The sequence below is a fragment of the Diabrotica virgifera genome, chromosome 1 (assembly GCF_917563875.1).
Source record: "Diabrotica virgifera virgifera chromosome 1, PGI_DIABVI_V3a".
Lineage (NCBI taxonomy): Eukaryota > Metazoa > Arthropoda > Insecta > Coleoptera > Chrysomelidae > Diabrotica > Diabrotica virgifera.
In genome coordinates this window covers 291,404,310-291,417,788 of record NC_065443.1, presented here as the reverse complement: position 1 = coordinate 291,417,788, position 13,479 = coordinate 291,404,310, and the positions used below count along the sequence as shown (strand labels likewise).

The 13,479-nt window shown below is 35.8% G+C and overlaps 1 protein-coding gene across 1 annotated transcript in view; it reads right to left on the bottom strand.

Moving 5' to 3' along the window:
* The window catches only part of LOC114329765 (gamma-aminobutyric acid type B receptor subunit 2), a 41,462-nt gene extending 33,919 nt beyond the window's left edge, over positions 1-7,543 (bottom strand). The window contains exons 1-5 of the mRNA XM_050641198.1: positions 7,364-7,543; positions 3,741-3,930; positions 1,596-1,733; positions 1,057-1,332; positions 906-971 (exon numbers count right to left, since the gene is read on the bottom strand). Coding sequence (XP_050497155.1) covers positions 906-971; positions 1,057-1,332; positions 1,596-1,733; positions 3,741-3,930; positions 7,364-7,398 — 705 coding nt within the window. The 5' untranslated portion in view covers positions 7,399-7,543. The remainder of the gene's footprint in view (positions 1-905; positions 972-1,056; positions 1,333-1,595; positions 1,734-3,740; positions 3,931-7,363) is intronic.
* Between the last annotated feature and the right edge of the window lie 5,936 nt (positions 7,544-13,479).

The window sequence follows — 13,479 nt, the reverse complement described above, 5'->3', positions numbered from 1 at the left end:
GAGTCCACTGTTGATTTCGAAGCTGTCAGATAGTTTATTATTTACACGTACTTTTGATGTTCCACCCTCCATACAGACTTTAGTCATCCGAATGAGTTTCTTTGGTATTGAGAACTCCGCCATGGCATTCCATACTTGGCTTCTTTCTACGCTGTCATATACCTGTCGAAAGTCTATGAAGAGGTTATGTATGGGTCTGTTATACTCCCATTCCTTTTCTAGAAGCTATCTCAGCGTGAATAGTTGATCTATTGTGACATTTTCAGCATAAGGGGTTAGTCTACTAAGAATTATGTATCCTTTCTTCTAACCATATCTGTGTTATTAATTGGTGGATTTGGCGATGTAGTGTTTCTGCACCATATTTCAGAAATTCTGCTGGTATTTCGTCCGTACCCGGCGCTTTGTGATTTTTCAGCTTATTTAAGGCCTTTCGGGTTTCTTCAAAAGAGGGATTTTCGACGGGCATGTCTGCTGTTATATAGATCTCTTCTTTGTGCTGTTCTTCCTGTATGATGTTTAGAAGTTCCCTCACCCTCAAATACCCTTTCCATTCTTCTGTTAGTTCTTTATCGTCGATTATCATATGGCCTTGATTGTCTCTCAATGTATTGTGTATGGATAGAATTGGTTCTATATCCTCTTTTCTCAGTGGAGATTGCTTTATAGAATTCTCTCGAGCCTGGTTTGGGTCGGTCTCTCTCCATAGCTTCATATTTTTGTTGTTCATAGTTTCTTTTCTTTGTGCGTATCATTTTTCTTTTTTCTGGTTATGTTAGGTTAAAATAAAGTTCTTTTGGGGCTTATACACATGCTAATTTTCCATAAGTTATTTAAAATTAGATAAGTTTTATTTCGTTTATATTAGTATAAATTCTTAAGTTAAAAAAATTTAAAATGCTTACAGCACAAATAATTTTATGGTTCATTTCTGCAGAGAAGCTTCCAAATATAATCCTCACATTCAAATTCTACAAAAATAAAAGAGTTGTTAGTATTGTAACACATAATGGATGGATTAACAATTAAAAAGGACCTATACTAGTTCGAACTTACTTTCAGTACTTCTAGTTGTTCCCTATAATTATCAAGAGAAAATGTTAGCGACGCAATACACTGCACATCAGCTCGTTCCAGATCTGCTATCAAATGATTGACTGGTAGCAAAAATGCATTTTCGTTCTCAGTGAACGTCGCCACAACTTTCCAACCAAACTCCTTCACAAACTGAACTTTTGCTGTATTGTGAGATGAATCTGTCGTTGCTGTGCGAAAAAATAGGGGAAATTTATTCCTATCACTTAAAGATGGCGAAGTTGATCCAAAAGATATCTAAAAATTAAGGAAATGGTCTACCTGAGGTTTATCTACTTTAGCTCTAAGTTTAATTTCTCCAGTTATGGAGAAATACTAGTTCAAAATACATGATCGAAATACATGATCAACATGCGGCCCCTAATGCCGGCCACTTACCATCAACACCTATCAGGTCTAATTGTTCACGTTTACCTGTCAGGTGTACCTGATAGTGTGTAGCCGGCCTAATTAATCAAAACAAGCACATAAGTAGAATTTTCACAAAATTGTAGAATTACCTGAATGATGTTCCAATAAGATACAATATGTGCTAGCTTTTCAGTAACATTGGAACATCTAGACCCCAGGACCATAAATATGGCATGTTTTGAATATAATGCATGGAAAAGTCGGTCCATTCCCACTCCTGGATCGCACTAGAAAATTTGTTCATTATATTAAGGAGGTAGGCGCAAAATTTCGCAACAGTGTGTTTTAAATGCATTAATTTTTTCGAATCCTGAGAGAACTAATAAGTATTTTTGAAAAATTTAAACGCCTAATGAAAGATTACATTATTACCGAGGGCCGAAAATCACTGAAAACTTCTATATTGTTTATTTTAATAAGTTACAGGGGTGAAAAAAAGAGCAAATTAACCCATTAGCGCCCAGCGTTACCATATGGTAACGTAAAACACATGATTTTTAAAAATTCTGCGGTATGCGCATGGAATTAGTCACCCACATATTTTGAGAACTATCGTTTCTAGGAATACTTCAGGCACCCATAAAACCTAACGGATTCGTATTTTAGCCTTTTCTCAACCGTCGAGAGATAATCATATGACAGTGTGGTTTAAATTTATAGAAAAAGATGAAGGTCCGTTTTGCGTTAGCAATTTCTGATAGTCTTCTAGTAAATATATTTGCATATTTAAAAAAAAAACTAAGTTTATTATACCCCAACTTATTATAAATTGTTGTATTTTATCAACAATTAAATGTAGCGAATTCGGTAGGAATAGTCAAAGTACGCCGTTACCATATGGTTGCGGTGGGCGCTTACGGAGTCATAATCTTATTATTTTTCAGTCGTGGATTTTTGTTAGCAGAAGCGATAGTGTTACTGGTGCGATGGAAAGATAACTCTGTTGTTACAATAACATCTACGAGTTGTGGTGGTTCAGCATTGGGCACGGTAAAAAGATTTTCTCGTGAAGAAAAAGGCCACATTCAAGTAAGTCGGCCTCACTATATTGCTAAATACAACAAAATATAGTGGGTACCGACTGGATGGATCAAGCTGTTTCAACCTACCGAGTAGCAATTTGGTAACATGGTTGTTGGATGTTGCAGTCCATAATTCATGGCATTTATATAAAAAAAATTAAAAAAATATATCCTTGCTATCGTTTAGGAGACAATTGGCCCAAGTTCTTCTCATAAGATATGGAAGTCGTCCCTTATATACAGGAAGACCTAATCTACATAGACAGAACTTGCCAGATCTTCGTTTTGATCGCTTCAACCATTTGTTATATCAAACAATACAAGGCGATGTGCTGGAGACAGATGACAACATGAAACTGGTGAAACTTTTTGAGCCAGAACCTATTCCACAAGCGTTTGCCGCTTTTAGGCAGGTGCTTTGGGTTCAGTTATTCAAACTTCAGATACAGACTTCCTGTTATGTGCCTGCCGCTTCTAGACAAACATAATAGGAGTTCTTAACACGTAAGATATCTCCAGACATCCTTTTTAGACTGCGCGGAATATCCCCATGTTTCGTTCATCCACTGAACACGTTCAGGGATATTCTGGGTCGGAAGAGGGGGTGGTTTTAGTTGGTAGGCGGCTGGTTATGGGAGGCACGCGGGACACATGGGTCATACTCTGGTCTCTGTGCCCTGGCGTGTTCTCCTCTCCTGTCCGAGTCCAACAGTACTAGGGACATCTTCCCTAGTCAGCTAAGAGCGTTCCGCCTCAGTCCAAAAAAAAGATGTACAACATCTGGATGAACAATGTGTAAAAAATGCAACGTTGGTTTGTGTGCTCATTGTTTTATAGGATACTACACCAGACGATGAAAATATTCTTAAATAAATATTTAAAAAAAATTAAAAAATATGGTTTCAACGATCCTAAAAATTCCTTAAGCGCCCAACGTTACCATATGGTAACACCATATAATTTTTTTAAAAAAGACAGGAAACCGAAAAACTTTTTTTTTGGATTAAATTATTAACATTTTCATCAAATTAACCCTAAAAGTAAAGATTTTTAAATAAGAAAAAACTTGGGCGTTAATGGGTTAATAATCGGCAATAATACTTATCTTATTAGTTTTCTCAGCATTCGAAAAAAAAAGAATGTATTTAAAACTCATTGGTGCGAAATTTTGCGCCTACGACCTTAAGGTTAAAAATTTATATTGAAATTTACCATAGTGTCATTTACAAGCAATTCTAACTTATAGTTTCCCAACATATTTAAGGAGTTGATGTGTTTGACAGCTAGTTGAGCTCCAAGCATCTCATGGCTTCCTTCTAATCGTTTCCCCCATTTGGTAGAGAGCTCAAACAGTCCCAGAATGTACAATTTTTGAGTGTCATTGTCGTTGGTTGTAATGTAACTAAAAATAAAGTTTAGTTTATCTAAAATTTTTAGTATAGCTTCTAGAAGATAAAATTGGTTAAAAGAGAACAAGCAAACATTGTAAGGTATAGAACAATCCATTCAAAACTAAATTAAGTCTGTAATATTGATAAATGTGCGAAACCAAAATCAGGAGTGGTGGTCACAATAAATGAGAGAGTTGGTAGATACCAAAAAGAAACCCTATTGAATCTGGCTTGAAACACAAAATCCAGAGAGAAGTTAAGAAAACTGTGATCAAAGAAAAACTAAACGTGGGACAAAAAATGTGAAGAGATAAACAGATATATGGGTGGAACTCGAGTATCTGAAGCATGGAAGTTTATAGGACACCTCAGAAAAAAAAATCACAAATAAATAGGGATATTAAACTCCATAACTATGTCAGAATGGGCAGAATATTAAAATTATAGATACTTCAGAACATATCCAATGGTCGAAGATGAATTTGGTACAGCCAATTAGTATTTAATCAGGTTACGTATTTAACAAGCTATTATACGGTCTCGAGGCCTGGACTCTCAAACAAAACAACATAAACAATATTGAAAGTTTCGAGATGTGGTGCTACCGTCGAATGCTGAAGATAAGTTGGGTTGAAAGAGTCACAAACCTTGAAGTATTACGAAGGATAGGAATAGACCCAGAAATTTTGTCAACGAAGAAAGCTATAATATTTGGGTCACCTGATGAGGGGACGTAAATGCGCATTACTTCAAAATATAATGCAAGGAAAAATAGAAGGAAAACGCAATCCAGGCCGTAGAAGAATGTCATGGTTGCGGAATTTAAGAGAGTGGTTTGGCTGCACCACTAATGAACTTTTTAGGTCAGCTGTAAACAAGGTCAGGACAGCCTTGATGATTTCCAATCTCCGATAGGAGTGGTACAAGAAGAAGAAGAATCAGTGTGGACGAGATAAGACGAACCTTAAGGGAAATAATTCAATTAATAAAACTCGGTTTGATTGAGTCCGAGATTGGTAAAAGAACAGATCAAAAACTAATAAGGAAATAGAAGAAAGGAAATAGAAGGTCAGAGCTGATTCCGTGCTGACAGATCTTGTGTTGATAATATATTTGTACTTTAACAAATTATAGAGGAAACAACAGCCAGAAATTTACCAACTCATTTAATGTTCGTTAACTTGTTGACTTAGAGAAGGCCTATGATACAGTACCCGTAAAAAATTGTTTGAAATATTGACAAAGGCAGACCTAAGTAATGCACACATCAACGCTATTGCGAACATGTATACAGGGTGTCCCGAAAAGATTGGTCATAAATTATACCACAGATTCTGGGGTCAAAAATAGATTGATTGAACCTCACTTACCTATATACAATAGTGCACACAAAAAAAAGTTACAGCCCTTTGAAATTACAAAATGAAAATCAATTTTTTTTCATATATCGAAAACTCTCAGAGATTTTTTATTGAAAATGGACATGTGGCATTTTTATGGTAGCAACATCTTTAAAAAAAATTAAAGTGAAATTTGTGCACCCCATAAAACTTTTTTGGGGTATTGTTCCCTTAAACCCCCCCAGTCTTTTGTGTACGTTCCAATTGAATTATTATTGTGGAACCATTAGTTAACCACAATGTTTCTAAAACTTATTTCCATCCTAGTAATTTTTCGATAAGTCAGTGTTTATCGAGATATTTTGAATATTTGTCGAATCCACCACATATTTGTATATGGTTATGTACGGTTAGAAAGACCTGTTAATAATCTGAAAATTTATTTATAATTTACATTTTTAGGTATATTTTGAAAAAGAAGCTACATCTCGATAAAAGGTGACTTATAAAAAAAAGACTAAGAGGCAAAAGTCTTAAAAACACTGTGTTTAACTAATGGTACCACAATAATAGTTTAATTGGAACGTACACAACATTTCGGGGGTTTAAAGGAACAAAACCCCCATACAATTTTTACGTAAATGTATTGAAAAAGAAGCCGCATCTCGATAAAAACTGGCTTATCGAAAAAATACTAGGAGGCAAAAAGTTTTAAAAACGTTGTGTTTAACTAATGGTACCACAATAATGAATTAACTGGAACGTACACAAAAGTTTGGGGGGTTTAAGGGAACAAAATCCCCTTAAATTTTTTATGGGGTGGACAAATTTCACGATAATTTGGTTTAAAGATGTTCCTGCTATAAGAATGATACGTGTCCATTTTCAATAAAAAATCTCTAATAGTTTTCGATATATTGACAACAATCGATTTTCATTTTGTAACTTCAAAGGGCTGTAACTTTTTTTATGAGCACATTTGTACTAAGGTAAGTTAGGTTCAATCGAACTATTTTTGACCCCACAATGTGTGGTATAATTTATGACCAATCTTTTCGGGACACCCTGTATAAATGAAAAATATGCCTTCAAAATGGAGAATAAAATTTCAGACGCATTTCCTGTCACAACATGCTTAAGACAAGGATGTTTTTGCCACCAACTCTATTCAAAATCTATATTCAGGGAGCATTAAACAACTGAAGGAGAAATTGCACAGAGATGGGAATGGAAATTGAGAACAACTTTTTGAACTTTATAACAAATTTTTCCTTCGCAGACGATAAGTGATTAAGGCTAACGATGAGGAAGACATGGATTATACGATTCGAAGGTTAATCGTAAAATACCAAAATTGGGGAATCACAATCAACATAAACAAAACGGAATAACTTAGAATAAAGGACAAAGAAGAGATCTACAACTCTCGATTAAGGATATAAAAAAATACGAAGAATTTAAATACATAGGGACAGTGATAGTGAAGGAAGGGACATAGCAACGAGACATCCAGATAAAAATATAACAGGGCTGAAATGAGGCACAAATACTAAACTCATTACTTTGGTCTCCTAAAATTATTTTACTAACAAAAATGACGAGTCCAGTTGTAGAACCAATTTTGACGTACGACGTACGGATCTGAATATTGGCAAATGACGATGAAAGAGAATAAAAAACTGGAAGTAGTAGAAATGGAATATCTAAGAAGAGCGTATTAGATATCCGGACTTCATCATATCCCAAATGAAGAAATAAGAAGAAGAACAGGAAGAATGTACAATACCGTAGATACAATAGAATCCAAACAACTTTTACGATACGGGAATGTAATGCGAATGAATGATGAACGATGGCCAAAACAGACCTTAAACTATGTTGCATGAAGTAGAAGAAGAAGAGGAAGACCAGCATTAGAATAGAGAGAAGGAATCAGAGGAATAATCAGAGATGGAGCCATAAATGGGGAGGAATTAACCGACCGAAAAAGGTGGAGATCGAAATGCGGGATGCTGCAGAGGCTGTAGGGCATTATTGGACCACCGTAGATAGATAGAAGTTATTGATAAAAAATAGTATTTTTAACACTCATACATATACTTACCTTTCGTTAGTACCAGATTCAAGATACCAATCCATGTCCAAACTCTCACCATATTTCCGCAATACCACCCCACTGACATTTCCACAAACCTCCCCTTTATTCCATACCTGCTTCCTTATGGAGTTGAGACTGAATAAAGCCAGCGAAAAAAATACGACGAGAAACGATTTGTACACGGGGTGCAAGTGATTCATATTGATAATAATTACGAACTGAATACTCCTATTATACGAGGCCTTCGAATATAGACAAGTGGTGCTTCAATCCGGACAAGTGCTAGGGGATATGCTTTGTCTTTTTAAAAATGATGAATCGGAAATTTTAGCCAACAAGCGCAATGCAGGGAATAAGAGTTACATGTAATGTGGTTAAGGTGAGATATACAGAGTGAAAAGTAAATGAAAAGTGTTTTTGAAAAATTATGGGAATAACTTTGACGATTAAATGCGTTTCTCATGCCCTTTCGTTTTATTTTATATTTTTTATTTCACTTGTTTAATTTAATCCTCCAGCAGTGCTGTTGGATGAGCCGAGTAACTTAACAGTACTGTCACCGGTCCTAAGTCCGGATAAAGGAGGAGGGAGTCTTCAAGAAGGTTAGCACCCTATTGATGGACTATAAATATTTTCTTAGGGAGACAGGAATATGCCCAGGAATAGGACGGATTCAACGAAGACAGCCAATCTGAGAAAAAGGAAACCGAAAAATATTCTTCATATGTGTCGGTACGTGGAATAGAAAATCACTAACCAGAAGAAAACAAGAAATAACCAAAGAACTTAAAAGAAGAATATTGATATATGTGCAGTTCAAGAGAAAAACAAAAAGGGAAAAGACCAAATTATGTTAACTATTCATCATCATTCAGCCTATACTTCTCCACTGCTGAATGTAGGCCTCCCATAGTTCACCCAACAAATTCTTGTCTTGAGCCGCTTGCATCAAATTTTGGTATGTCCGTTTCAGGTTATCTGTCCATCTTGTTGGTGGTCGTCCTCTATTTCGAAAGGTGTATTGTCTGGGTCTCCACTCAAGAATACGTTTTGTCCATCTGCCGTCCTTCGTTCTCGCGACGTGTCCTGCCCACTTCCATTTTAAGGTCGATATTCTTTCGATTGCGTCGGTTACTCCTGATTTACGGCGCAATTGAAGAGCTTATTTCCAAAGTGTCTTAAATCCAAAATTTCGATATTTTAATTTTTTTAAAATCTTTATAGATTTCTTCAGGTCTAGAATAAAGTTTTATGTACCAAAACGACTTATTTACCATTTAAAAGTGCATAATATGAAAATTGTAAAATTGTATAATTTGTATGTTAAATTTGTATGTTTACTTCATTCATAGGAGATTCTGACCAATAGAAAGCTACAGAAATAAATATTAAACTGATAATTTTTTTTTTTTTTTTTTTTTTTTATTAGAAAAAGAAGTCGCATCCACCAAAAGGTTATTAGCGACGGAACAAAATATAAATAACAAAAGTAAACAACTACAGGTTGTACAGAATGTTTATGGATTTTAGATAATTAACTATATTGTCGCAGGAATAGTTTTGACCTAGAGCCTGTGGTAGAGCGTTTGGGATCTTGTAGCGCTGTCTTTCTTGGTCATATTTACTACAAACTATTAAAAAGTGTTCGACTGTTAATCGGACATTACACTGATCGCATATAGGTGGATTACTCTTTGTGAAAAGGTAAGAGTGCGTTAACCTGGTATGTCCTAGACGTAAACGCGCAACCGCGATTTGTTCTCGTCTATTGCGCGACGATGGAAACCACTGAGACACATTATTTTTTATTTTATTTAACTTAGAATTAGATTGAGACCACTCATTTCGCCACAAACACAATACTTTATTTTTAAAATAAGCTTTTAAGTCACTGGAAACACACTTGTCTATCGGCTCCGAAAAATCACTTAAAATTGCCTCTCGTGCAGTCCTGTCAGCTTCTTCATTTCCTGTTATTCCGACGTGTGAGGGAACCCATACAAATTGAACGCTTCTTCCATGTTCATGAGCTTGGGAAAGCTGGTATTTTAGCAACTTTTCAAAAGGATGTTTCGGAAAAATGTGTTTTAATGAGTTTAGAGAGCTAAGGGAATCTGTTATGATCAGGGCTTTGGTGAGTGTAAGCTCGTTAAGAAGTTTCACAGCACGGTATATGGCGTAGAGTTCAGCTGAAAATGTGCTACATGCTGGGGGTAAACGAAAAAGAAGATTGTTTTCTGAAGAAACGATTGATGCCCCCACACCGTCTTCGAACTTAGACGCATCTGTGTAGATTTTATGGTAGTCGGGGTACTTATTTATGAGGTCCTCGAACTTGGAACGAATCAGAGAATGGTGTGTATTAGATTTATCGAAATACTCCAGAGATGCATCACAGGTTGGTAAATCGATCAGCCAAGGCTCGGGGTATTTAATATCCGAGGAGAAAACCTCCGGAAAATTAATGTTTAGGTTTTGAAGTATGGATTTAATTCTTTCGTAATATGGTTTTTTAGTATAGCGAATATCTTGGAATATGTTTACATATTTGTTTGTAAAAGTGTTTTGATATATTGGCTTTGAAATATTGCAAGCAACTGAGGCTGCATGTGATAGAGCGAGGTACATGCGGCGGTGATGTAGCGATGGTTCTCCTAAAAGAGCATAAATGCTGGATACAGGCGTAGTTGGGAAAGCCCCTAGGATTAATCTAAGACTTTTATTATGAATAATATCTAATGATTTCAGTAGAGATTGATTAGCAGTGGAATAGGCAATTGCTCCATAATCTAGCTTAGAACGTATTAAAGATTTATACAGGAGGAGTAGAGTGGATTGGTCTGAGCCCCAGTTTTTATTACAGAGAGATCTTAATACATTTAATCTTTTATTACAGGAAAGGATGAGTTGTGAGATGTGATTTTTCCATGTTAACTTTGAATCGAAGATTAAACCCAAGAATTTGTGGTGATCTCTAAACTCCAGCTGTTTCTCATACATTCTTAGGTTAGGAGGTTGTGGCAAGGGGCTTGAAGAGAATACAACTCCTATTGATTTTTCTATTGAAAATTGAAAACCTGTAAAGTTGGACCAATTTTCGAGAGTATCTAAAAAGTTTTGAAGAATTGACGACATTGAGGAAATATTTTTACCTTTAATAGATACCACTAGGTCATCAGCGTATAAACGAGCCTGTAAGGGTGCTTGAATGTTTTTGATGATGTCATTTATTGCTACCAGAAATAGTGTTGGACTGAGTATGGATCCTTGGGGTGTACCATTTTCCAAACTATAAATATTTGAAAAGATATTATTTATTTTTACTTGAAAAGATCTGTTATTTAAAAAGTTTTGGATGAAAGCAAGGCAGTGACCTTGAATATTCCATTTATGAAGTTGTCTCAAAATGTTGTACTTCCAAGCTTTATTAAATGCACGTTCTAAATCAAAAAATATAGCAACACATTTTTGGTTTGTAGCAAGAGCTTCATGTATTTCACTTTCCAAGTCTAAAATGTTGTCTGTGGTTGACCGATCTTTTCTAAAGCCATTTTGTTCGGAGATTAAGAAATTAGAATTTTCTAAAACCCATGAGAGCCTGGAGTTAACAATATTTTCTAGTAATTTGCAGATTGTTGATGTCAGAGATATGGGTCGATATGATTCTGGGTCATATTTAGGTTTATTAGTTTTTAGGAGAGGAATGACTATTGCATTTGACCAAATAGCTGGCCATTGGTGGTGAAGCCAAATTCTGTTGAATATGTTTAAGAGATACGTTATGGCTGAAGCAGGGAGATGTTTCAGAAATGCTGAAGAAATATCATCAGGCCCAGGACTAGAGTCCTTCAAGTTAAGAATAGATGAGTTTATCTCTTGAAGAGAGATGGGATGGTTTAATGAATTATTTTGTGCTTCAAACGGATAAATGGGATTTTGTTCGGCGAATTCTTTGGCTTTGAGAAAATTGGCGGTATACTGTTGATTCGATGAGTGGCCTTGATAGATTCTTCCAAAAATGTTTGCAATATCGCTGCTCGATGTTATGAAATTATTATTTTCTTTTAGCCCCGTGAAGTTATATGAAGTGTGTAAACCAGATATTTTCCTAACTTTGTTCCAGACATCAGAGAGGGGGGTATTGCTATTAATTTCCGATGTGTATTTGTTCCATGAAGATCGTTTAGCAGTTTTGACAGTTAGCTGTGCCCTTACTTTTAGCATTTTGAATTTTAATTTATTTTCGGGTGTTTTATGTTTTTTGTATCGGTTTAGGGCTGATTTACTTTCACGGATTGCTGTAGCACAACTGTCATTCCACCATGGTACAGGACATCGGCCTTTAACAGATTTAGATTTACCAATAAATTTGTGGGCGGCGCTTAAGATAAGTTGATTAAACTGCTCTACATTCGAGTTCACATCGTCTGTTATATCCAAACTGGAAATATTATTATCGATATATTCGGAGAATTTTTGCCAATTTGCATTTTTTATTCTCCACTTAGATATGAATATGGGACCTGATGAGGGATAATTATGGTTTCTAATTAGGATTGGAAAGTGGTCACTACCATATGTATAGGTTTGAGCATCCCAACTGAAACAATGAGCTAAATTTGGGTCGCAAAGAGTTAAATCGATGCATGAGGAATACCCTGTTGAAATATTGAACCTTGTAGGGCTACCATCATTAAGAAAATTTATATTAAGTTGATCTAAGATATCGGCAATACTTGAACCTCTGGCAGATGTGTGATCTGAACCCCAAATTATGTTGTGAGCATTAAAGTCGCCTAGAATTATACGAGGACGTGGCAGTTGCTCTAATAACCTGCAAAGGCTATCAGAACTTACTTGTATGTCGCAAGAAAGGTAAACATTGCAAATAGATACTAAACTGGTAGATGTGATTCTGATAGCAACGGCCTCCAAATCACTGACTATTGGAATTTGTACCGCCTCGATGGATTTGTTTACTAGTATCGCTACACCACCGCTTGCACGACTTGCATCTGTACGGTCTTTGCGGAAACAAGTGAAATGTTTTGAATTGTACAACTGATTGGCCTTTAAGTTTGTCTCCTGTAGACAAATAATATCTGGAGAATATTCAGATAAAAGAAGCTGTAGCATAGGGAGACGATGGAAAAATCCATCAATGTTCCATTGAAGTATCGAGTTGAATGTTGTTAACAGATTCGGAGTTAGATGATACTGAGCAATTATCTACAGAAGAGTCACTGTCTAAGTCAGAAATCTCTTTCCCTAAATGTTTATTAAGTTTCTTTTGAAGTTTTGTAAACTTAGTTTTTGTAGATCTATCATTTGCATATTGATAGCTGCTTTGTAAAAGATAGAGTAAACCAGGCATATCAGTTGTAAATTCTTTAACGACGCTAATAGTGTCGGGGGAGCCTTGGACATTATCAATCAGTAAGGACAATTGGTGGTAATTTAAAACGAATGGTGGGGTACGATTATCAATAAAATGTTCAAGAGTTTCCCGTGTAGATGGGACTTTAGATGAGCGCGGTTTTTTTGGTTTAGAAGATTTGGGTTTTGCAAACAGATTTTGTGATGAAATTGCTGAGTCTGAAGGAGGAGTATCGATCTCACCAATACTGCGTTTTATGGAAGAACTTGCATTTTCGCAAGTGCTATTAGAGTTTTCACTTGGATGTTGTGGCTTTATTACCTTTGGAAGTACTGGAGCAGACTCATTGGTAATGACAGAAGTCGAGCTTGAAGTTTTGATTGTAAGATTGTTTGAAATGGTTGTTTCGGAAAATTGTGGTGATGTATCAGTTTTATTGGAGTTTTCTGCAGTTGTATCTAATGGAAGAGGTGCTGATAGATTGGAGGATATTGCTTTAGGAGTTTGTGAAAACGGTATTGCCGCTGAATGTGGATGACTGAAAGTGTTGCTATGAGTAGGAGTGTTAGTAATTTCTTGGTCATGGAGATTTGTAGGTGTAGGTGATATGCTCGGATTTGATAATGCATAACTTGATGACTGCTGAGTGTTTGGTAACTTGTGTAATATACTTGTTGGGTCTGTTTGATTTGGTACTTCATTGTTTGAATCAATATGAGTTGATTCCGTTACTGAACTGTTATTG